General features: G+C 40.0%; 1 protein-coding gene across 1 annotated transcript in view; it reads left to right on the top strand.

The window, feature by feature from the left end:
- Nucleotides 1-26,107, top strand: part of PIEZO2 (piezo type mechanosensitive ion channel component 2) — a 656,646-nt gene that overhangs the window by 611,673 nt on the left and 18,866 nt on the right. Inside the window, exons 44-45 of the mRNA XM_064294736.1 lie at nt 949-1,096; nt 1,191-1,405. Of these exons, the coding sequence (XP_064150806.1) occupies nt 949-1,096; nt 1,191-1,405 (363 nt within the window). The remainder of the gene's footprint in view (nt 1-948; nt 1,097-1,190; nt 1,406-26,107) is intronic.

Raw genomic sequence — 26,107 nt, 5'->3', positions numbered from 1 at the left:
TGCAGGCCAGGGCAGGAAGGCATGGTGCTAAAGGACAGAGAAGGTGCAGGCAAGGGACCAGAAAGGGAGAAGGGACCTAACTCTCCGGCCTTGTCTAGCCATCCAGGTCCAGGCATCTTCTCAGTTAATTCCCATCTGGCCCTGTGAGTCAAGTGTTATCCTTGCCCATTTTACAGTAGAGGAAACTGAAACACAGAGCTAAGTAGCCTGCTCAAGGCTCACAGATAGTAATCGAATACCATTACAAACCCAGACACCGAATTTACAGAGCTTTATACCACTGTTATTCTTCAAGAAGTAGCTTGTAACACTGTTACCAGAAACAGCCTTAGTGACTACCTTGGCATAAGGACAGTGATTCAGTGGTGGAATTCCTGGTTTCCATGAGGGAGACTTGGGTTTGATTCCCGGCCAATGCACCTCACGCATAATCACCACCTATCTGTCAGCGGAGGCTTGCATGTTACTGTGATGCTGAACAGGTTTCAGCAGAGCTTCCAGACTAAGATGGGCTAGGAAGAAAGGCCTGACAATCTACTTCCAAAATTCAGCCAGTGAAAACCATAAGGATCACAATGGTCGGGGCTGGCTCCTGCTCTAACAGAAAGTGTGCACGAGTTTACTGCCAAGGTAGTTGTAGTTGTTAGCTGCCATTGAGTCGGCCCCCAACTCACAGCTACCCCATGCAAAACGGGAATGAAATGCTGCCCAGTCCTGTACCATCCCATGAATGGTTGGGGGCTGACTCAACGGCAGCTAGTAACAACTACCTTGGCAGTAAACTTGTGCACACTTGCTGTTAGAGCAGGAGCCAACCACAGTGGGGCCATGCTGGGGTACTGGGGGGACCAAAGAATGCGGGTCTGCTCCTTACACCCACTGACTGCAACAGCTGGTCCTTCTCCCACCCTGTCATCCTGACACAGCGGGCGGGTCTCTGTTTTGCAGGACTCTGCAAATATATGTGCCTATCAGACAGTTCTTTTATGACCTCATCCACCCAGACTACAGCGCCGTGACCGATGTATATGTGCTCATGTTCCTGGCGGACACTGTCGACTTCATCATCATTGTCTTTGGCTTCTGGGCCTTTGGGGTAGGTCGGGGCAACACCACCACACATCCTTGTACTAGGAGAGAGGTCTCTCCTGTGTGATGGCACTCAGGCCTGACGTGTTTTCTCTTTCTAGAAACACTCGGCAGCAGCAGATATCACCTCTTCACTCTCGGAGGACCAGGTACCAGGGCCATTCCTGGTAATGGTCCTCATTCAGTTTGGAACCATGGTGGTGGACCGGGCTCTGTACCTAAGGAAGACTGTGTTGGGAAAGGTCATTTTCCAGGTCATTCTTGTGTTTGGAATCCACTTCTGGATGTTCTTCATCTTACCTGGTGTGACTGAGAGGTAAAGAGCCGAAGACATGGGCCCATTTTAATGTAAATACATTCCACAAGATTATCACCATATGTGCATTTGCACAACCTAATCACAGATACAGGCAAAGGCATGGTAGAGCAGCACCATGGGTAAGGAAAGTCAAAGATTTTAATTGGAATTAAATTCAGTGTCAATCCAAAGTGTGAATTGACTCTTCAAAATAATTTAATTGGATCTTAGTCTGCATTAATGGAAATAGAGTTTTTTGCATGACAGAGGGGACTGCCTTCAGGATCAGAGCTCACCTGGAGTCCTCTGGGTGGCATCTTCCTCTGTACCTTCTAGACACAGAGACGAAGTGGGACATGGTCCTGAGAGTATGGAACCATGTCATGTGAGCATTGTGTGGGAAGTGCGGACTGTTTAACTAACTGGTAGAAGAAAACAGAGGGACGGTGGGCATGGATGACAATAGTATCTTCCTAGAGGATAGTCCCCACACATGTCTTTCAGTTTGTTGCACTGTGGGGGCTTGCTTGTTGCTGTGATACTGGAAACTATGCCATTGGTATTCAGACACCAACAGGGTTACCCATGCAGGGAAGGTTTCAGCTAAGCTTCCAGACTAAGACAGACTAGGAAGAAGGACCTGGCAGTCTACTTCTGAAAAAAACTAGCCAGTGAAAACCTTATGAATAACAGCAGAACATTGTCTGATGTAGTGCCGGAAGGTGAGCCCCCTAGGTTGGAAGGCACTCAAAGGACGACTGGGGAAGAAGGGCCTCCTCAAAGTAGAGTCGGCCTTAATGATGTGGATGGAGTAAAGCTTTCAAGACCTTCACTGGCTGATGTGGTATGACTCAAAATGAGAAGAAACGGCTGCAAACATCCATTAATAATTGGAACCTGGAATGTATGAAGTATGAATCTAGGAAAATTGGAAATCATCAAAATGAAATGGAACCCACAAACATCAATATCCTAGGCATTAGTGAGCTGAAATGGACTGGTACTGGCCATTTTGAATCAGACAATCATATGGTCTACTATTCCGGGAATGACAGCTTGAAGAGGAATGGTGTTGCATTCATCATCAAAAAGAACATTTCAAGATCTGTCCTGAAGTACAACACTGTCAGTGATAGGATAATATCCATACGGCTACAAGGAAGACCAGTTAACGGGACTGTTATTCAAAATTGCGCACCAACCAAAGATGAAAAAATTGAATAATTTTATCAGCTTCTGCAGTCTGAAGTTGATCAGACATGCAGTCAGGATGCATTGATAATTACTGGTGGTTGGAATGGAAAAGGTGGAAACAAAGAAGGATCAGTAGTTGGAAAATATGGCCTTGGTGATTGAAAAAATGCCGGAGATCAAATGATAGAATTTTGCAAGACCAATGACTTCTTCATTGCAAATACCTTTTTTCACCAACATAAACGGCGACTATACACATGGACCTCACCAGAATACACAGGAATCAAATCAACTACACCTGTGGAAAGAGACCATGGAAAAGCTCAACATTATCAGTTAGAACAAGGCCAAGGGCCGACTGTGGAATAGACCATCAATTGCTCATATGCAAGTTCAAGCTGAAACTGAAGAAATCATAGCAAGCCCACGAGAGCCAAAATACAACCTTGAGTATATCCCACCTGAATTTAGAGACCATCTCAAGAATAGATTTGATGCATTGAACACTAATGACCAAAGACCGGATGATTTGTGGAATGACATCAAGGACATAATACATGAAGAAAGTAAGAGGTCATTGAAAAGACAGAAAAGAAAGAAAAGACCAAGATGGATGTCAGAGGAGACTCTGAAACTTGCTTCCAAACATCGAGCAGATAATGCAAAAGGAAGAAATGATGAAGTCAAAGAACTGAACAGAAGATTTCAAAGGGCGGCTTGAGAAGACAAAGTAAAGTATTATAATGACATGTGCAAAGAGCTGGAGATAGAAAACCAAAAGGGAAGAGCACGCTTGGCATTTCTCAAGCTGAAAGAAGTGAAAAAAAAATCAGGGTTTGAGCTGCCATAGTGAAGGATTCTATGGAGAATATATGAAACGACACAGGAAGCATCAGAAGAAGATGGAAGGAATACACAGAGTCATTATAACAAAAAGAATTAGTCAACGTTCAACCATTTCTAGAGGTAGCATATGATCAGGAACCGATGGTACTGAAGAAAGAAGTCCAAGCTGCATTGAATGCATTGGCAAAAAACAAGGACCCTGGAATTGACGGAATATCAATTGAGATGTTTCAACAAATGGATGCAGTGCTGGAAGTGCTCACTTGTCTATGCCAAGACATTTGGAAGGCAGCTACCTGGCCAACCGACTGGAAGAGATCCATATTTATGCCTATTCCCAAGAAAGGTGATCCAACAGAATGCGGAAAATTATCTAACAATATCATTAATATCACACACAAGCAAAATTTTGCTGAAGATCATTCAAAAGCAGCTGCAGCAGTGTATCAACAGGGAACTGCCAGAAGTTCAGGCTGGGTTCAGAAGAGGACATGGAACCAGGAATATCATTGCTGATGTCAGATGGATCCTGGCTGAAAGCAGAAAATAACAGAAGGATGTTTACCTGTGTTTTGTTGACTATGCAAAGGCATTCGACTGTGTGCATCATAACAAATTATGGATAACATTGTGAAGAATGGGAATTTCAGAACACTTACTTGTGCTCATGAGGAAACTTTACATAGATTAAGAGGCAGTTGTTCGGACAGAACAAGGGGATACTGAGTGGCTTAAAGTTAGGAAAGGTGTGAGTCAGAGTTGTATCCTTTCACTATACTTTTTCAATCTGTATGCTGAGCAAATAATCTGAGAAGCTGGACTGTATGAAGAAGAAAGTGGCATAAGGATTGAAGGAAGACTCATTAATAACCTGAGTTATGCAGATGACACAACCTTGCTTGCTGAAAGTGAAGAGGACTTGAAGCACTTACTAATGAAGATCAAAGACCACAGCCTTCAGTATGGATTACACCTCAACATAAAGAAAAGTCCTGACAACTGGACCAATAAGCCACATCATGATAAATGGAGAAAAATTGAAGTTGTCAAGGATTTCATTTTACTTGGATCCACAATCAACAGCCATGGAAGCAGCAGTCAAGAAATCAAAAGACGCATTGCATTGGGCAAATCTGCTGCAAGGGACCTCTTTAAGGTGTTGAAAAGCAAAGATGTCACCTTGAAGACTAAGGTGCACCTGACCCAAGCCATGACATTTTCAGTCTCATCATATGCATGTGAAAGCTGGACAATGAATAGGGAAGACTGAAGAAGAATTGACACCTTTGCACTGTGGTGTTGGAGAATATTGAATATACCATAGATTGCCAAAAGAACAAACAAATCTGTCCTGGACAAAGTACAACCAGAATGCTCCTTAGAGGCAAGGATGGAGAGACTGCATCTTACATACTTTGGACATGTTGTCAGGAGGGATCAGTCCCTGGAGAAGGACATCATGCTTGGTAAAGTACAGCGTCAGCAGGATAGAGGAAGACCCTCAAAGAGATGGATTGACACAGTGGCTGCCACAGTGGTCTCAAGCATAACAACGATTGTAAGGATGGCACAGGACTGGGCAGTGTTTCGTTCTGTGGTACATAGGGTCACTATGGGTTGGAGCCAGCTTGAAAGCACCTAACAACAACAGAAGGTAGTCATGTGGATTGAATAAAACAGTGTTTGAAGATCACCTTGTAAGGGCCTTAGCACACAGTGAGGATGTACCAGACAGCCACTGTGACTGCCCCTGCCATTGGTATTGCTAAGGGTCAAAATGAGGAGTGGCTAAGAACAGAGCAACCTGAAGCCCAGTAGGACAGGGGCTGGTGGATCCTTGAAGATGGCTACTATCTCTCCCTGTGTGGCATCGAACCCTCAACCCCTGCGGGTTTGACCTTTCTTCAGCTCCCAGGTGCACCGTGTCCTCCCACACCTCAAAGTCTGTCCTGCCTTCCGTCTATGTCATGCTCCCTCCTGCTCTTCTCTCCCACCCCACCGCACCATGCTATTTCCTCCCCACTCTGTTAAGAGCTCGACTGCTAACCAAAAAAGCTGGCAGTTCGAATCTACCAGCCAGTCCTTGGAAAAAAACCCTATGGGGTAGTTCTACTCTGTCCTATATGGTTTGTATGAGTCAGAATTGGCTCGACCAGAACAGGTTTGGTTTGGTTCTCTAGATCTCAGTAAAGATGTCACTTTTTCTAGGTAATCTTCCCACAGTATCACCACAAAACAGTATGTGCAAACAAGTCAGTCCTTAACACAGGAACAAATGATTGAATCAATCAGCAAAAGAAAAACAAAATACATCACTATCAATGGAGAATATTAGCCTGTTAGGGTATGAAAGTACAGGGCTCCCAGCAGTGGGGCAGGTGAGTGTCCAGACAATGTACTAGGGATGATATCTTTAATTGAATACACCTGAATACATACACATGGATAGCTGATGCCTCTCCTAGTAACTGGTGTGGGGAGCCTACCACTGTTCAAGGTTGTTTTGGAAGCCTTTTCCTGTTTATGTTGTTTTAGACATCTTCAGCCATCATTGCAAAGTCTTCATGTTTAAACAGTAATTCTGGCATTTATGTCATACCTCAGGGTCACTTGTCACCAAGCCTCATGAGCAGCATGGTCAGTCAAGCTGGAAGGGTGACTATCAAGTAATGAAAAATGGATTTTACTTAGGTGGCTCCCAAACCAACTCAGAATGTAATTTCCAAAGAGGAAATCCAAATTGCTGTAACTATGGCTGCAGCAAAGCGGCCACTCTCCCTTGAATATTTAGGCTCTGACTCCCAATTTTAATATAAGAAATATTGTTTTATAATAATAAATGGTGACATTGCAAATATTTTAAAGGAAAAATTACAGTAATTTTTCCTGAATTTAAAGTTGTCAAAAATAAACAATTTAGAACATCATTAACAAATTGTCATCCAGGTTTAATAGACGGTTTGCAATTGGGCAACATGTCATTGCTGAGTAAATCAGAGTTCTGATTAATTTAAGATTTTTAAAGTGCTACATGTACAATTTTATCAGCAGCTTTGAACAAAAATTTTAGTGTCATGGATAAGAGAACTCTGTGTTTCAGAAAGCAAAACTTATTGTTTTATTTCATAAGTGGATTGTTAAACAAGGATTGTCACACCAAACACACTGTCTTAGTTATCTAATGCTGCTATAACAGAAATACTATGCTTGGATGACTTTAACAAACAGAAATTTATTTTCTCACAGTTGAACAGGCTAGAAGTCCGAATTCAGGGCACCAGCTCTAGGGGAAGGCTTTCTCTCTCTGGCAGCTCTGGTGGAAGGTCCTTATCTCTTCAGCTTCTGTTTCCTGGTTCCTTGGAGCTCTCTGTATGGTGTGGCATCAGTCTTCACCCATTTCTGCATCTCGCTTGCATTTAATCTGTTTTATATCACAAGAGATTGACTCAAGATACACCCTACACTAATCCCGTCTCATTAACATAAAAAAGACAACCTATTCCCTGATGAGATTATAGCCACAGGCATAGAGGTTAGGATTAATGACACATATTTTTGGGGGACACAATTCAATCCATAACATTCCACCCTTTGGAAAACAGCCACCTGGCCAATCAACTGGAAGAGGTCCATATTTGTGCCCATTCCAAGGACAGGTGATCCAACAGGATGTGGAAATTATTGAACAATATCATCAATATCACATGCAAGTAAAATTTCATTGAAGATAATTCAAAAATGGTTGCAGCAGTGTATCGGCAAGGAACTGCCAGAAATTCAAGCTGGATTCAGAAGAGGAAGTGGAATGAGAGATATCATTGCTGATGTCAGGTGAATCTCGGCAAAAAGTACCAGAAAGATGTTTACCTGTGTTTTTTGACTATGCAAACGCATTCGACTGTGTGCATCATAATAAATTATGGGTAACATTGGGAAGTATGGAAATTCCAGTACACTTAATTGTGCTCGTGAGGAACCTGTACATAGACCAAGAGGCAGTTGTTCAAACAGAACAAGGGGATATGGCGTGATTTAAAATCAGGAAAAGTGTGTGTCAGGGTTGTATCCTTTCACCATACTTATTCTGTGTGTATGCTGATCAAATAATTTGAAAAGTTGGACTATATGAAGAAGAACAGGGCATCAGGATTGGTGGGAGACTCATTAAAAACTTGCAACATGCAGATGACTCAATCTTGCTTGCTAAAAGGAAGAGGACTTGAAGCACTTACTGACGAAGATCAAAAACTTCAGTATAGATTACACCTCGACATAAAGAAAACAAAAATCCTCACAACCGGACCAATAAGGAACATCATGATAAATGGAGAAAATATTGAAGTTGTCAAGGATTTCCTTTTACTTGGCTTCACAATCAACGCCCATGGAAGCTGCAGTCAGGAAATCAAACGCTATTGCACTGGGCAAATTTGCCACAAAAGACCTTTTTACAGTGTTAAAAAGCAAAGATGTCATTGAGGACCAAGGTGTCCCTGACCTAAGCCGTGGTATTTTCAATTGCCTCATATGCATGCTGAAGCTAGACAGTGAATAAGGAAGACTGAAGAATTGATGCCTTTGCATTATGGTGTTAGCGGAGTATTGAATATACCACAGACTGCCAGAAGAATGAACAAATTTGTCTTCAAAGAAGTACAGCCGTAGTACTCCTTGGAAGTGAGGATGGTGAGACTTTGTCTCACATACTGTGGACATGTCATGAGGCAGGACCAGCTGCTGGAGAAGGACATCATTCTTAGTAAAGTAGAGGGTCAGTGAAGAAGAGGAAGACCCTCAACAAGATGGACTGACACAGTGGCTGAAACAGTGGCCTTAAATATAGCAAAGATTATGAGGATGGAGCAGGATCAGTCAGCATTTTGTCTGGTTGTACGCACGGTTGATATGATTTAGAACCGACTCAATGGCACCTAACATAACACATAACCCTCATTCATTCATTTTAATTTATTGAATGACTACATTGGAGCCCTGGTGGCACAGTGGTTAAGCATTCAGCTGCTATCCAAAAGGTCGGCAGTTCGAATCCACCAGCCACTTGTTGGAAACCCTATGGGGCAGTTCAGCTCTGTCCTATAGGGTTACTATGAGTCGGAATCAACTCAATAGCAACGGGTTTGGTTTGTTTGTTTTTTACAATGCATAACCCATAAAACAGTTACTCTTGTTTTAAAACAGATGCTAAATGTGTGCCTTGTTCTAAGAAGTGGGCCACTCCTCTCTTAAACCTGAGATTATTCCCTTTAACAACTTGGAGTTTCCACTTGAACTATTTTCTTCCACATCTCTGCGCTTTACCTGGAATATCCTTCTTTCCTTCTCTATGTGGCTGACACTTACATGTCCTTCAATACCCAAGTCAAGTATCACCTCTTCCATGAAGCCTTCTCTGACATCACTGCCCAACTTCAAGGTCCTTCCTCTGTGTTCCTATAGTGCCCTTTACGTAATTCTGTCATAGTGCTTATCTCACTATAATTGCTGTATTTGTTGTCTGTCTCTTCTAATGAACTCTGAACCACTTGTGATCAGAGTGTCTTTCATCCCCGCATCCCAGCATCTAGCTGGGAGTCTTGCCAGTGTTATTCCAAGTATGATCTCTAGACCAGGACTAGTCTATGAAATATTCGCTACTGGTCTGAGATGACATAAATTTAGAAATTTTTAGAGTGTTCTGAAGCTTTTACCGCAATATTACAGTAACTTTTGTCTATTGAACTTAATAATTTAAAAATAAGACTATATTTTATATGTCCTTACGTTTTTTATTTTTTAGTAATTCATGTTTATTTTGTTTTTCAAAAGTATTGGTTAACAACAGGTGGGAAATTAAAAAATAATAATAAAATAGCTGGTCCTTCCTTAGAGTTTGAGAAACACTCATCTAACACACAGTAAATACTCAATAAATGTTTGTTGATGATTGAGTGAACAAAACCTTCACCTTTTGTGACTTAAAATCATGCAAAGCAAATTCAATTTCACATTTATTGAGTATCTGCCATGTCTAGGGCGGTATGCCAGGCACAAAGGGATGTGACGCCAAGGGAAAGCACAGACCTGTCCCCAGGTGGGGAGACCCACACAATGAGTTCCCAGTGCGTAAGGCACTAGAAAAAACACTAAAACAGGGGCACAGAGGTCACCTCTGTCTCTTGGATCTCACCTCTGACCCTCACCTAATGGCCATTCCTAGTACAAGAGGTTATTCTATCTTTATTTTTTAATATTTAATTCAAGATGTATCAGGATTGGGAGCCATCTGTCTTTGTTGCCAGCATGTTAGTGATCCATAACGTAATTTCTTGTCATTTCAAACCATGCTCCATTACTTGCTCACATCCTAAATTGATTTTCCTCCTTCAAATATTGTTACTGAAAATTTAATTCATTATTGTGCAAGGAGAAAACATTTTATTAATAGCCATGGTTGTCCAAATCCTTTTAAAACAAGAAAAGGATAAAGGAAGAAGTAAATTTGAGGAGTCTTTTTTTCTTTTAAGCTGTGCAGAAGAAAATTATGGCTGCCAGTCATATTGTTCAGCATCAGAAAAACACCATTATCTTGAATAATTAATATGTTAAGTGGCTTTTTTCATGTACATGCACATCACTTATTCAGTAAGTATTCAGTGTTTGCCTACAGTATACAAGGTTCTGTGGCTGTAGGTGGTGTGAGACAGCAATGAGGCAGGTATAAATCCACCTTTAGTAACAGTGAAATACGTAGGGACCACCAAAGAAGTCTTCCGATATAGGGCAACCTCAATGGCCCATGCTTAAATTCCACATGATTACTTAAGGCACCATAGATGAACTATTACTTATTCCAAGTTGATAAACTTAAAGGTGGGGGGGTAGAGGGGGAAGGGGGACTTATTTTTTTAAGGGCAAAATATGAGTGGGTCCTTATATAAGCAATATTAGGCAACACAGTTAGTAATGTCTTAGACTATAATTTTGACAGATATTGAAGAATTCCTGTCTTAGTTATTTAGAGCTGCTGTAACAGAAATACCACAAATGGGTATTTCTGTAAAGAACAGAAACTCATTTTCTCATAGTTCTGAAGGCAAAAAGTCCAAATCAGGGTCTTGACCATTTCAGTTCCTTCCTTGTGTGTATCCCTAGGCATGCCTTGCTTCTTTGGTGTTCCTGGAGTTGTAGATGATCCTTGCATGCCCTCTGTTTTCCCCTGTGTGTGTCTCTGTGTCTAATTTTGTCATTTTATAACTCAGACATGATTAGGTTTAGGATCCACCCGACACAGGTATGACCTCATTAACATAACAGAAGAAAACTATTTTCAAACAGGATCACAAGGGCCAGGAATTCAACACATATTTTGGGGGAAAACAATTCAGTTCGTAACAATTCCTCTCCATACAGATTCCATATCAATTATCTGTAAAGTCAGAGGATATTTCTATGGAGAGCTAAAAGAATGTTCTTTCTGATGCTCTATCCATACATAAAAAAAAAAAAAAAATTTTTTTATGAATAGGGTTCCTAAAAAGGATAAGGAAATGGATAGTTAATGTGGGCTCTCTGTGAAGTATCTAATGTTTTTGTTGATAATTTGTCAAGAAGTACATCATGGGCAAATATGGTTAAATTAACTTAATAAGTCCTAAAATACCAACATTCTCTTCTGTTGAGTAATGACATATACGAACATATAAGTGGTGATATAAAATTGAAATTTCACAAGTACTTACTGAGAAAATTCTCTATATGAAACATTTTCACGAAAGTTGAGATTATTATAAAAATGTAGAAACTTAACTTGCAGTTATCTTGTTAGGGGTTATTGTGCCAGTAATTTTCAAGTTTGGAAAATGATCTGCAAAAAGACACTTTAAAGAGCTCTTTATACTTAGGCATGCAGTTTTTATGTTTTGGGCTATAAAACATGAAAAAAAGTATTTTATTTACTTCAGTTGTAAATAATCCCTAATATTGTTTCTGTACCGTAGAATGCTTGTCAAAAATAGAATCCCAGGTATATTTCAACCTACTGAAACAGAGCCTGGGGTAAAGAGTAGGCTCCAGAATCTGCAGTTTTAGCAAGTTCCCTGGGAGTGTCTTATGTTCATTAAGCAGATCGTCTATTATAGATCTTCCGTGGGTTCTTTAGTATCAGTTGGCCACAAAGCAAGCCCGAAGCTATTGAATGAGCTTATATGATGGATTAGGATTTTTAGGATAGTCCGTTCAAATACTGGTGAAAGCTCCCAAGTAAGACATAAGCATAGTAGGTTCTAAAGCTCATTCAGTAATTAGCCATGAAATGCAGCCCATAAATCACTTATAATTTATGGTTCGCTCATTCATTCATTTACTCAAAAATATTCATTGACTGTCAACTACTTATGATCACCTCAATAGATGCAGACAAAGCATTTGACAAAATCTAACCTCCACTCAAAGACCTATGGGGCAGTTCTACTCTGTCCGATATGAAGTCACTGTGAGTCGGAATTCGATTTGATGGCAATGGGTTTGGTTTGGGTTTAACCTCCATTCATGATAAAAACAGCAACTATGAATAGAAGAGGACTTCCTTAACCTGATAAAGGGCATCTATGAGAAAAACTAAGTAATTTTATCCTTAATGGTGAAAGGCTGAGTTTTTTCTCCCCAAAATAAAAAATAAGGCATGGGTATACACTCTCATGAATTGTATTCAACATTGTACTGGAGAGTCTAGCCAGAAAAATAAAGCAAAATAAATAAAAACATCCAGATTGGAGAAAACAAACCAGTTGCCATTAAGTTGAATTCAACTCATGGTGATCCCGTGTGTATCAGGATAGAACGGTGCTCCACAGAGTTTTCAATGGCAGATTTCCAGAACTTTATTATCTGAGACATATCTACATGGACTCAAACCCCCAATATTTTAGTTAGCAGCTGAGCACGTTAATCATTTATACAGTCAGACTGGAAAGGAAGAAGTAGAATTGTCTATTTGCAGAGGGCATTATTGCTATGTACAAAATCTGATGGAATCTACAAAAAAAACTGCAAAAAATAACAAATGAACTTAGGAATGTTACAGAATACAAAATCAATACGTAAAAATCAATTGTATTTCTATATACAAACAACAAACACAAGAATTGTGTAAAAATGACATGGCAGCAGCATCTGACCTCCTCTAACTTTACAAGAGGGAAGGAGAATCAAGATTAGCAGCCCAAGGCTGATTCCTATGAGGCAGAGGTTAGACATGCCTCCAACCTTTTACCAACTATGACACCAACCACCCCTCCCAAGGCGCTCTACTTCTCTGTTGGGTTCAGGAATTCATTGCAGTGGCCACATAGAACTTGCAGACAATACTTGTGATTATGGGGTTTATTAGGGAAGTAACATGTTACAGTTCAGGTTCACAAATTCTCAGGATACAGTTCTTCCATCCGGACAGCCTCTTCTCAGCCGTTTCCACACGTACACCTCTCTCTGGCTGCTTAGCCTCTTGGCCCCTTGGCCCAGCCTCTGTGCTGCTTGGGCAAGTGTTTCAAAGCTCTTTTAGCTCTCTCCATAAGTGCCCAGAGGCACTTCACTCTGCCAGGAAGCCTCCTACCCAAAGGCGCTCAGCCTTATCACTGCATGGACCAGGAAGCCCTACAGAGTCTCAAGCCAGTCTCCTGATTCCTGCCGTCTTGCACTGCTCTCACTGTCTTCTGTGTTACAGCTCCTCTCTTTGTCTGCTGGATCTAGGTGGTTCTCAGCACAGGGATTCTGGGTCCAAAGGATGCACTCCACTCCTGGCTTTTCTTTCTTGGTGGTTTTGAGAGCCTCCTCTATTCTGCAATTAACAGCTCTTTTAAGCCTAGCAGGATGGCAAAACTGACCAATCCCACTGAATGAATAAGTTATTTTATAAGGATCAGCACAAATCTTGTTCCTATGAGGAGGAGGTTAAAGATGTCCCAAATGTCCAGCTTTTCCATATTTCTGTCCCACTCCGTTATCTCTAATATCAACTACTGCTTCTCCCCTCAGCATTCTCCCTTCCATCTTTGGATTCTGTAATTCACTGAAACTTCTCACAGAACTTATGAACTCTACCTCGAGGAAATGACTGACACGGTTATGGAGGCTGGCAAGTCCCAAATCCATAGGTCAAACGTGAGGCTGAAGGCTTCTCCCAACCCATGTGCTATAGGGGCTGATGAACCCAAACCAGCAGGTCAGATGAGAGTCTACTGGCTCACAAGGCTGTAGAAGCTGGTGAATCCAGTCAGACAACAGGCTGTTGGCTAAAGATGCTGCAGAAGCTGGCAAATCCCAGAATTGGCAGGTCAGACAGCAGCCTGGTGGATCAAGCTCCAAGAACCAGAGGTCAGATGATTACAAACTGGATGTGGATCAAGAATGAGAGAGAGGAGAACTTCCCCAGATCATTCTCATACATTTGATACAGACCACACCCTCAAGAGAACTCCCCCTAGTTGAGAAGGTGGTGACTTGAGTCACACCCTCTAGTAAGGTGGTGATTCAAGGTACATCCCTAATCCTGCCTCCTTAATACAACTACAGGCACAGAGGCTGCAATTCACAATACATCACAAAATGGAGGATAATTTCATCAGATCACAAAAGGGAAGACAATCATACAATACTAGGAATCACGGCCTAGCCAAGTTGACACATAACTTCAACCATCACAGGTTCCATACACCTTATTTGCTATAGTCTCCCTGAATCATTGTTGACTGACAATCAATGATCGACTTAAACTTAATCATTATTGTGTGAGTCCCAAAGGGCCACATTAAGTAATTCATTGCACCGCAGGCCACTCTCTGGCTCTTCTAGCTGTTGTCCCTTTCATACGGGAAAGATTAACTTCCCCCTCCCAATGATTTTAGCAGTCCAAAACAGCCATTAACAATTAGTCCTTCAGTAGGGCAAAAGACTCTTAAGGTGAGGTTACTTGGGTACCAGCCATTCAGGTTTGCTGCAGGTGTCCATCTGATCTGGTCACGTTTGCCAAAAATTTGTCTCATCTTAACTCTTTCTGGCCTCTGATAAAATCTAACTGAGAGAAGATCATTTTCTTGCTCTGAGTCTCAAGGTATCACCATAGTGTTAGATCTCCCCCTCAGCATAACCCATTTGTTCATTCTTTTACCTTCAGCTGTTATTTTTCCTTCCTTCTATTTGTCATTTATTATTACCCAAACTTTTCCAACTTGGAAGGGACATCAGGTTCAGCTGCTGTGCCAGTCCAGATTGCCAGTAGCAAGACCAGTCTAGCAAATGCTTTCCCCCAATCCACCCCCATTCGTGTTGGATAGGGTTACATAGGTACAACACTAGTGGGCTGTCTCAACCACTAGGCAGTTCGGCAGTATTCCTTGTCAACCCCAGTTTTGCCAGACGGGGGGAAGGTAAAATCTATCCCATCGGGCCCTTGGGAATTCCGGTGTACTGGTTTAGGGATACAGTCTCTTGCTTAGGGATCACCCCTGCTTCTGGCACCCAACAGCTGTATCCCTGGTCCTGAGACTGTAGCATCAGGCAGGAAAAAAAGCAATTTTAAGTGATGTGTGGAAGAACTATATAGGGTACCAGCATTCTTTCCCACCCCTTCTTTCCAGGTCCCCCAGAGAAATGTAGGAATCTGCCAGTGATGAGGCTCTCTTTGCCCACCTTATGTTGAGTGTGAGCACACACTCATGAAAGCATGTGAGCCAGCCCTTCATGTCTTTATCGCCACCTCTTTTAGATAACATTCCAATTGTCTATCAAACCATTACTCTGAGGGTGGTATGCACTCTATCAAACCATTACTCTGAGGGTGGTATGTCGATTTAATATGGTTCCATACACCTTATTTGCCTGGTCCTACTCCCGCAAGGGTGCCATGCACCTTATTTACATGAGCCCTGGTGGCACAGTGGTTAAGACCTCAGGCTGCTAAACAAAAGGTCAACAGTTCCAATCCATCAGCCGCTTTTTGAAAACCCTATGAGACAGTTCTACTCTGTCCTATACAGTCATTATGAGTGGGAATCAACTCGATGGCAACAGATTTGGTTTTTTGTTTTGACACCCCACAACGATACCATGCACCTTATTTGCATAATTAACAAGCAATCCAATCCCCTTGGTGGGCCACAAGCAACACATTTGCATAGTCCTCACCCAGTCATTTGGCGGGATTTAGGAAGACTGTGGCTAGAAGGGCCATATTAAGTAATTCACTGCACCACAAATCAGAATTTTAAAAAACACCATTTACAATACCATTAAAAATATAAAATATTTGGGGATAAATCTGATAAAACGTGCAATATTTGTACACTGAAAACTAAAAACTATTGCTGAGAGAAATTAAAGAAGACCCAATTAAATGGAGAAGACCTGTGAATATCCGATATTATTAAGGTCTTACTTTTTCCCAAATTGACCTATAGATTTAATGCAATCCAAATAAAGATCACAGCAAAGTCCACAAAAGTAGAAATCAACAGCAGAAAAAGCAGGGAAAAGAAATCAAACACTTGGAAACCGAACAATACCCTGCTCAAAAAAGACTGGATTATAGAAGACATTAAGGATGGAATAAAGAAATTCATAGAACCCAAAGAGAATGAAATCACTTCCTATCAGAACCTTTGGGACACAGTGAAAACTGAGCTCGGAGGTCAATTTATATCAATAAATGCACACATCCGAAAAGAAGAAAGGGCCAAAATCAAAGAATTATTCCTAAAACCTGAACAAATAGAAAGAGAGCAACAAAAGAAACCTTCAGGCACTAGAAGAAAGGATATAATAAAAATTAGGGCAGAACTAAATGAAATAGAAAACAGAAAAACAATTGAAAGAGTTAACAAGACTAAAAGCTGGTTCTTTGAAAAACTTAACAAAATTAATAAACCATTGGCCAAACTGACAAAAGAAAAACAGGAGAGGAAGCAAATAACCCAAATAAGAAATTAGATGGGCGATATTACAACAGACCCAACTGAAATTAAAAGAATCATATCAGATGACTATGAAAAATTGTACTCTAACGAATTTGAAAACCTAGAAGAAATGAATTCCTAGAAAAACACTACCTACCTAAACTGACACAAATACAGAGAGAACAACTAAACAGACCCATAACAAAAGAAGAGATTGAAAGTAATCAAAAAACTCCCCCCCAAAAAAACAAAACCCTGGCCTGGACGGCTTCACTGCAGAGTTCTACCAAACTTTCAGAGAAGAGTTAACACCACCACTACTAAAGGTATTTCAGAGCGTAGAAAAGGACAGAATACTCCCAAACTCATTCTACGAAGCCACCATATCCCTGATACCAAAACCAGGTAAAGGCTCCACAAAAAAAAGAAAATTACAGACCTACATCCCTTATTAACTTAGATACAAAAATCCTCAACAAAACTCTAGCCAACAGAATTCAACAACATATCAAAAAAATAATTCACCATGACCAAGTGGGATTCATACCAGGTATGCAGGGATGGTTGAACATTAAAAAATAATTAATGTAATCCATCATATAAATAAAACAAAAGACAAGAACCACATGATTTTATCAATCAATGCAGAAAAGGCATTTGACAAAGTGCAACACCCATTCATGATAAAAACTCTTGGCAAAATAGGAATAGAAGGAAAATTCCTCAGCATAATAAAGGGTATGTATACAAAACCAACAGCTGACATCATCCTAAATGGAGAGAGTCTGAAAGCATTCCCCTTGAGACTGGGAACCAGACAAGCATGCCCTTTATCACTACTCTTATTCAACATTGTGCTGGAGGTCCTAGCCAGAGCAATTAGGCTAGATAAAGAAATAAAGGGCATCCAGATTGGCAAGGAAGAAAGAAAAGTATATATTTGCAGATGACATGGTCTTATACAAGAAAACCCTAAGGAATCCTCCAGAAAACTATTGAAAGTAATAGAAGAGTTCAGCAGAGTATCAGGATACGAGATAAACATATAAAAACCAGTTGGATTCCTCTACACCAACAAAAAGAACATCAAAGAGGAAATCATCAAATCAATGCCATTTACAGTGGCCCCCAAGAAGATAAAATACTTAGGAATAAATCTTACCAGAGATGTAAAAGACCTATACATAGAAAACTACAAGACACTTCTGCAAGAAACCAAAAGAGACCTACATAAGTGGAAAAACGTACCTTGTTCATGGATAGGAAGACTCAACATTGTAAAAATGTCTGTTCTATCAAAAGCAATCTATAGATACAATGCAATTCCAATCCAAATTCCAACGACATTTAAATGAGATGGAGGAACAACTTACGTACTTTATATGGAAGGGAAAGAGGCCCCAGATAAGTAGAGCATTACTAAAGAAGAAGAACAAAGTGGGAGGCCTCACACTACCTGATTTTAGAATCTATTATACCACCACAGTAGTCAAAACAGCCTGGTACTGGTACAACAACAGATACATAGACCAATGGAAGAGAATTGAGAATCCAGACATAAATCCATCCACATATGAGCAGCTGGTATTTGACAAAGGCCCAAAGTCAGTTCAATGGGGAAAAGACAGTCTCTTTAACAAATGGTGCTGGCATAACCGGATATCCATTTGCAAAAAAAAATGAAACAAGAACCATACCTCACACCATGCACCAAAACGGGCTCAAAATGGATGAAAGACCTAAATATAAAATCTAAAACGATAAAGGTCATGGAAGAAAAAATAGGACCACACTAGGAGCCCTAATACATAGCATAAACAGTATACAATACATTACTAACCATGCAGAATAAAGCTAGATAACTGGGAGCTCTTAAAAATCACCTATGCTCATCCAAAGACTTCACTCAAAGAGTAAAAAGATTACCTACAGACTGGGAAACAGTTTTTAGCTATCACATTTCTGATCAATGTCTGATCTCTAAAATCTACATGATACTGCAAAAACTCAACTACAAAAATTTAAAAATGGGCAAAAGATATGAACAGACACTTCAGTAAAGAAGACATTTGGGTGGCTAACAGATACATGAGGAAATGCTCACGATCATTAGCCTTTAGAGACATGCAAATCAAAACTACAATGAGATTCCATCTCACTCCAACAAGGCTAGTATTGATCCAAAAAACACAAAATAATAAATGTTGGAGAGGTTGTGGAGAGACTGGAACACTTATACACTGCTGATGAGAATGTAAAATGGTACAACCACTTTGGAAACCAATTTGGCACTTCCTTAAAAAACTAGAAATAGAACTACCATAAGATCCTGCAGTCCCACTCCTTGGAATATATTGTAGAGAAATAAGAGCATTTACAGGAACAGATATATGCACACCCATGTTCGTTGCAACACTGTTTACAATAGCAAAAAGATGGAATCGATAAAGAACAATGATGAATCCATGAAACATTACATGGAGGAATCTGGAAGGCATTATGCTGAGTGAAATTAGTCAACTGCAAAAGGACAAATATTGTATAAGACCATTATATAAGAACTCAAGAAATAGTTTAAACAGAGAAGGGAATATTCTTTGATGGTTAAGGGGGGGGAGAGATGAAGGGAGAGAGAGGAGTTTTCACTAATTAGGTAGTAGATAAGAACTATTTTAGGTGAAAGGAAAGACAACACACAATACAGATGAGGCCAGCACAACTGGACTATACCAAAAGCAAAGAAGTTTCCTGAATAAATTGAATGCTTCGAAGGCTGGTGTAGCAGGGGCAGAGGTTTGGGGATCATGGTTTCAGGGGACATCTAAGTGAATTGGCATAATCAAATCTATTAAGAAAACATTCTGCATCCCACTTTGGAGAGTGGCGCCTGGGGTCTTAAATGCTAGCAAGCGGCCATCTAAGATGCATCAATTGGTCTCAACCCATTTGGACCAAATGAGAATGAAGAGTACCAAAGACACAAGGTAATTATGAGCCCAAGAGGTAGAAAGGGCCACATAAAGCAGAAACTACATTAGCCTGAGACCAGAAGAACTAGATGGTGCCAAGCTACAACTTATGACTGCCGTGACAGGGAACACAACAGAGAACCCCTGAGGGAGCAGGAGAGCAGTGGGATGCAGACCCCAAATTCTCATAAAAAGACCAGACTTAATGGTCTGAATGAGACTAGAAGGACCCTGGAGGTCATGGTCCCCAGACCTTCTGTTAGCCCAAGACGGGAACCATTCCCAAAGCCAACTCTTCAGACAGGGCTTGGACTGGACTATGGGGTAGACAATGATACTGGGGAAGAATGAACTTCTTGGATCAAGTAGACACATGAGACTATGTTGGCATCTCCTGTCTGAAGGGGAGATGAGAGGGTAGAGAGGGTCAGAAGCTGGCCGAATGGACACAAAAATAGAGAGTAGAGGGAAGGAGTGTACTCTCTCATTAGGGGGAGAGCAATTAGGAGTATATAGCAAGGTGTTTATAAATTTTTGTATGAGCGTCCGACTTGATTTGTAATCGTTCACCTAAAGCACAATAAAAATTTTTAAAAATCTCAGTGAACTTCTTTTGTAGAATTTGACAAGCTGATCGAATGTCATAATGAAATGCAAAATAATCAGAAAAACTAAAAATAATGTTTAAAAAGAAGAAAAGATGAAGCAATTGTACTACCTGACCTCAAAATTTATTATAAAGCTTCAATAATCAAGTAGTGAGGTATGTTGTCAAAATCTAGGCAAACAGATCAGTGGAACAGAACAGAGAATTCAAAAATAGACTTATAATTATGAATCAAATGATGTGGAAAGGTGTAAAGATACAAAGGCAGTTCTGTAAAGACAGGATAGTTTTTCAGTATATTGTGTTGGAACAATTGATTATATACATCCCCCCCCCAAATTTTTTTTGATTCATGATCTTACACCAGATACAAAAGTTAACTCAAAAGGAATCATATACCTAAATTTGAAATGTAAAATTTTAAATTTTGTTTTCTTGGAGAAAATCTTTGTAACCTTAGGTATCTGAGAACATATAAGGATATAAGGAACTCTCAAAACTCAGTAATAAGAAAAAAATAGGCAAAAGATTTGAATAGACACTTAGCAAAAAAGATATACAGGTGTCACATAACAACATTAAAAGATCCTCAATATCAGTAGTCATCAGCAAAATGCAGATTAAAGCCATAATGAGGTACTACCACACTCTCATTAGAATGACTTAAAAAAAAAAAAAAAACTGCCCATGTCAAATGTTGGTGAAGCTGTAGAGCAACTGGAACTCTTACATGCTGATGGGAGGAATGTAAAATGCTACAACCACTTTGGAAAACAGTTTGATAGAGTCATGAAATATTCATCTATCATATGATCTGGAAATCCACTCTTAGGTGTTTACCCAAAAGAAACCCAAGCATATTTCCATACAAAGCCTTGGCCATAAACGCTTATGTCAACTTTATATGTAATAGTCAATAACTGGAAAAACAAGTGCCTGTCAAAAGGTGAATGGGTAAACAGATTTGGGCACATACACACAATGAAATAATTCTCAGCAATAAAAAAAGAAATGGTCTGTTGATAACTTGCAACAACATGGATGAATCATGAAATAATTATACTAAGTGAAAAGGCCAGACCAAAAAAAGAGTATACACTCTGTGGTTCCACTTACAGAAAATTCTAGAAAATGCAAACAGATTTGTGGTGACTGAATGCAGATCAGTGATTTCCTGGAGTAGGGAAGAGAGACAGGAAGGATTATAGAGGGGCACAAGAAAGCTTTTAGGAGTGAAGGAAATTTTTGAGTTATGAATATATTCTTTATCTTGGCCATATTGATGGTTTTGACATAGGTCAAAACTTAACAAATTGTACACCTTAAATTTGTGCCATAATGCCAATTATACCTAAATATAGCAGTTAAAAGAAAGGAACTCACTCACTGTTTTTAAAACCTATATTTATATATTTGTTTTTTCCCCTGAGTTTCATTTGACAGTATAGGAAAGGACAGAAAGAAAGCAAAAAGTCATTAAAAAGACAGAAAAGAAAGAAAAGACCAAAATGGATATCAGAACAGGCTCTGAAACATGCTCTTGAACATAGAGTAGTTAAAGTGAAAGAAAGAAATGATGAAGTAAAAGAGCTGAACAGAATATTTCAAAGGGCGACTGGAGAAGACAAAGTATTATGATGAAATGTGCGAAGACCTGGAGTTAGAAAAACAAAAGGGAAGAACACGCTCAGCATTTCTCAAGCTGAAAGAATTAAAAAAAAGTCAGGCTTCAAGTTGCAATACTAAAGGATTCTAGGGGGAAAATATTAAATAATGCAAGAAGCATCAAAAGAAGATGAAAGAAATACATAGTCACTGTACCAAAAAGAATTGTTCCAAGTTCAGCCATTTCAGGATGTAGCATGTTGATCAAGAACCGATGGTACTGAAGAAGTCCGAGCTGCATTGAAAGCATTGGCAAAAAACAAGGCTCCAGGAATTGACAGAATGCCTACTGAGATGTTTCAATAAATGGATGCAGCACTGGAGGTGCTCACTTGTCTATGCCAAGAAATTTGGAAAACAGCTGCCTGGCCAACTGACTGAAAGAGATCCATATTTGGACCCATTCCGAAGAAAGGTGATCCAAAATGTGGAAATTATCAAACAGTATCATCAGTATCACACACAAGTAAAATTTTGCTGAAGATCATTCCAGAGCAGTTGCAGCAGTACGGGTAACTGCCAGAAATTCAAGCCAAATTCAGAAGAGGGCATGAAACGAGGAATATCATTGCTAATGGTAGATGGATCTTGGCTGAAACCAGAGTAAACCAGAAAGACTTTTACCTGTATTTAATTGACTATGCAAAGGCATTCGAGACGGTGTGGATCATAACAAATTATGAGTAACATTGTGAAGAATGGGAACTCCAGAACACTTAATTGTGCTCATGATTAGCCTGTACATAGACCAAAAAGCAGTTGTTCCAACAAATCAAGGGGATACCACATGGTTTAAAGTCAAGGAAGATGTGCATCAGGGTTGTATCCTTTCATCATACCTATTCAGTCTGTATGCTGAGCAAATAACCGGAGAAACTGGACTATATGAAGAAGAACGCAGCATAAGGATACAACCTTGCTTGCTGAGGACTCGAAGTGCTTACTGATGAAAATCAAAGACTACAGCCTTCAGTATGTATTACACCTCAACATAGAGAAAACAGAAACTCTCACAACTGGACCAATAATGAACACCATGTTAAATGGAGAAAAAATTGAAGTTGTCAAGGATTTCATTTTACTTGGATCCACAACCGATGCCCATGGAAGCTGCAGTCAAGAAATCAGAGGCACATTGCATTGGACGAACCTGCTGCCAAGATGTCACTTTAAGGACTGAGTTGCACCCGACCCAAGCCGTGGCATTTTCATCTGCCTCATATGCATGCGAAAGCTGGACAATGAATAAGGAAGACTGAAGAAGAATTGATGCTTTTGAATTATGGTGCTGACAAAGAATATTGAATATACCGTGGATTGCCAGAAGAATGAACAAATCTGCTTTGGAAGAAGTACAGCCAGAGTGCAGCATGGAAGCGAGGATAGTGAGACTTGATCTCGCATCCTTTGGACATGTTATCAGGAGGGATCAGTCCCGGAGAAGGACATCATGCTTGGTAAAGTAGAGGGTCAGTGAAAAAGAGGAAGACGCTCAATGAAATGGGTTGACACAGTGGCTGCAACAATGGGCTGAAGTATAACGATTGTGAGAATGGCACAGGACTGGGCAGTGTTCCATTCTGTTGTACATAGGGTCACTATGAGTTGAAACTGACTCGATGGCATCTAACGACAACACAGCACTTCCGGAACTATGCTAGGCAATTTATATATGTTAGTTAATTTTTATAATAGCCTTCATTTTAAAGAAGAAAACTAGGTATGTTTTTCTTCCATTAGTATGAGGAAACTAGACTCAATGAATACATTAGTTGGCTAGGAGCATATTCACTAGTTTATGAAGAGTATTAATTTGCTATTTTTTCTTTTTAATACTTCATGAATTTTTATTAAGCTAAGAAATAGGCTTTCCCCTGATTTCCCAGACGTGAGACCATCTGTTCATACAGTTAGCCATGAGACTTTAAAATGTCTCTCCCTAAGACAGTGTCAGTGGAAGAAAATAATCCAATCATCTAAGCATTGTTTTTACAAACAGATACTTGTTGACATTATTTGCAATTGCCTCATATGCATGCAAAAGCTGGACAATGAATAAGGAAGACAGAAGAAAATTGATGCCTTTGAATTAGGGTGTTGGAATAAATATTGAATATACCATGGACTGCCAGAAGAACAAATAAATTTGTCTTGGAAGAAGTACAGCGAGAGGATGCTCCTTAGAAGCGAGGATGGCAAGACTTTGCCTCACATACTTTGGATGTGTTTCCAGGGGGATCAGCCCCTGGAGAAGGACATCATGCTTGGTAAAGTAGAGGGTCAGCGAAAAAGAGGAAGATCCTCAATGAGATGGATTGACACGGTGGCTGCAACAATTGGGCTCAAGCATAGCAACAATTGTGAGGATGGCCCAGGACTGGGCAATGTTTCATTCTCTTGTACATAGGGTTGCAATGAGCCAGAACCAACTGGAAGGTACCTAACAACAACAACACTCGTTGACATTAACCTCTTATCCCCCTGAAATCACCATTCCATGTATGTTGGTATTCGGGTAAAAGGTTGGCACTACCGAGGGAAGTCAATAAGTTTTGGCAAGATGTGAGCATCTTCAGAACTCTGAAATGGATTTCACGCATGGAAGCAAAACAGAAAGAATGACTAACATATCACCAGTGCTGCTCTTCATTGCAGATAAAAGCACTATTTTGGGGAACTTCTCCTATCAAAAAGTAAATGAATAAAATAAGTAGCCAGTAAAATAGACCAAAGAGTCAAGGAGTTCAGTTGTCAACAGCAGCCACCACCAAGCTACTAAACTACTGGTAGGTGTTCTGTACAGTCCTACCCTGGAGTTTCATGAGTTTAGTGCTAGTGGAGCTCTGTGACTCAAACTTCAAAGACTAAACAACTAGGAACTTTTCCATGCACAAATGCACAGAGACAAAGCTGGTGTTATGGATTGAACTGTGTCCCTCAAAATATGTGTAGTAAATCCTAACTACTATACTTGTGCTAATAATCCCATTTGGGAATGGATTTTCCTTGTTGTATTAATGAGACAGTGCCAGTATAGGGTGTATTTTAAGTCAATTTCTTTAGAAATATAAAAGAGCATATTAACCAAGGAAGCAAAGAAGCACAAATAGAGGTAAAGATACATGCCACATGGGATCACCAAGGAACCTAGGAATAGAAGCTGAAAAGAGACAAGGACCTTGCCCCAGAGTGGACAGAGGGCCTTCCCCTACAGCCATAGCCCTGAATTCAGACTTCTAGCCTCCTAAACTGTGAGAAAATCAATTTCTGTTTATTAAAGCCACCCACTTGTGGTATTTCTGTTACAGCAGCACTAGATTACAGAGGAAACTTTCTAAGGACCATGAGTGAGAGCTCTCGTTGTTGACTGTGCAGAGTCCCAGAGGCACCCAGGAAGGCCAGGTCTCATGGTGAGACTCAAGCAGCACTGGTGCAGGAAAATGGAGTCAGTTGAGCTCCCCACCTCCCCTCCAATCAGGTCCTCCAGACACGCAGTCATGGCTTCTTCTCAGATCTTGTGAACTAAAGAATACCTATTTTCAGTTTAAAACAAACATAACTTCTTCTAATAACAAAATCAAAATTTAATAAGACATTTAAATCTAAAATACAACAAAGAGTAGTATGTTGCTTGTGTAAAGACCTGTAAGTATTGCTCATAATTTTGATCATGGGGAAGATTATCCTACAGTCTTGGCAAGTCAAAAGTCTTGTTTTTATTTGTGTGTGTGTGTGCACGCGCACTCGCATACCGATGAGATTTAAGACTCTTACATTTGCAGAATGCTGCATTTATCCAAAGTTAAAAATGGTTCTAGAGCTCATCATTCTTTCCAAATGTGTTCTAAATTTTCCTAGTGTGAAATTTAGTTCTACTAAGTTCTTACTCAAACTTATTCTGTATTCATGAACTGTACAGCAGTATGGGTCTACTTACTGACTATTCCTTCTTCCATTGTTGAGGACATCACTTGAAAAAAGGAAGTTTAGATCATGGAGTCATACATTTTCAGAGCTAGGGAGAATTTTCAAATAGCGATGCCAGTGTCTTGAAAAAGAGTGACTTTTTCGAGGTCCCATAGCTTGTAACCAGAACTGGAACCAAATTGCAGGTGTTTTAAAGTTAGTCCATTACCTGTTTTTATAGATGTATAGCAAAAAAATTGGAGTCCACTTCTCAGAATTCTTTCTCTACATATCCAATTTATGGATCCTTTTAAGTAAAAAAGTGTATCTTGGTTCTTTCTTTCATGAGCTTTAATTCAGACATTCTTTTGTCAACATGCTGTGAGATAGTATTTACTAGTCAATGCACTTAAAAGTAATTTAATTATGGCCTAAGCAACTGAATAATGAATACAGTAGGACACTGGAGACACCATTCACAGGAAAGTTTTTTTTTTTTTTTTTAGATCCTCTTACCCCATCTTTTACCTCTGAAGTGATCCAGTGTATATAGAGAATTCCTTAAAATAGGCTTGAAGGGGCGGGG

The sequence above is a fragment of the Loxodonta africana genome, chromosome 11 (genome assembly GCF_030014295.1).
Source record: "Loxodonta africana isolate mLoxAfr1 chromosome 11, mLoxAfr1.hap2, whole genome shotgun sequence".
NCBI lineage: Eukaryota > Metazoa > Chordata > Mammalia > Proboscidea > Elephantidae > Loxodonta > Loxodonta africana.
This window is presented reverse-complemented; position numbering and strand designations above follow the sequence as displayed.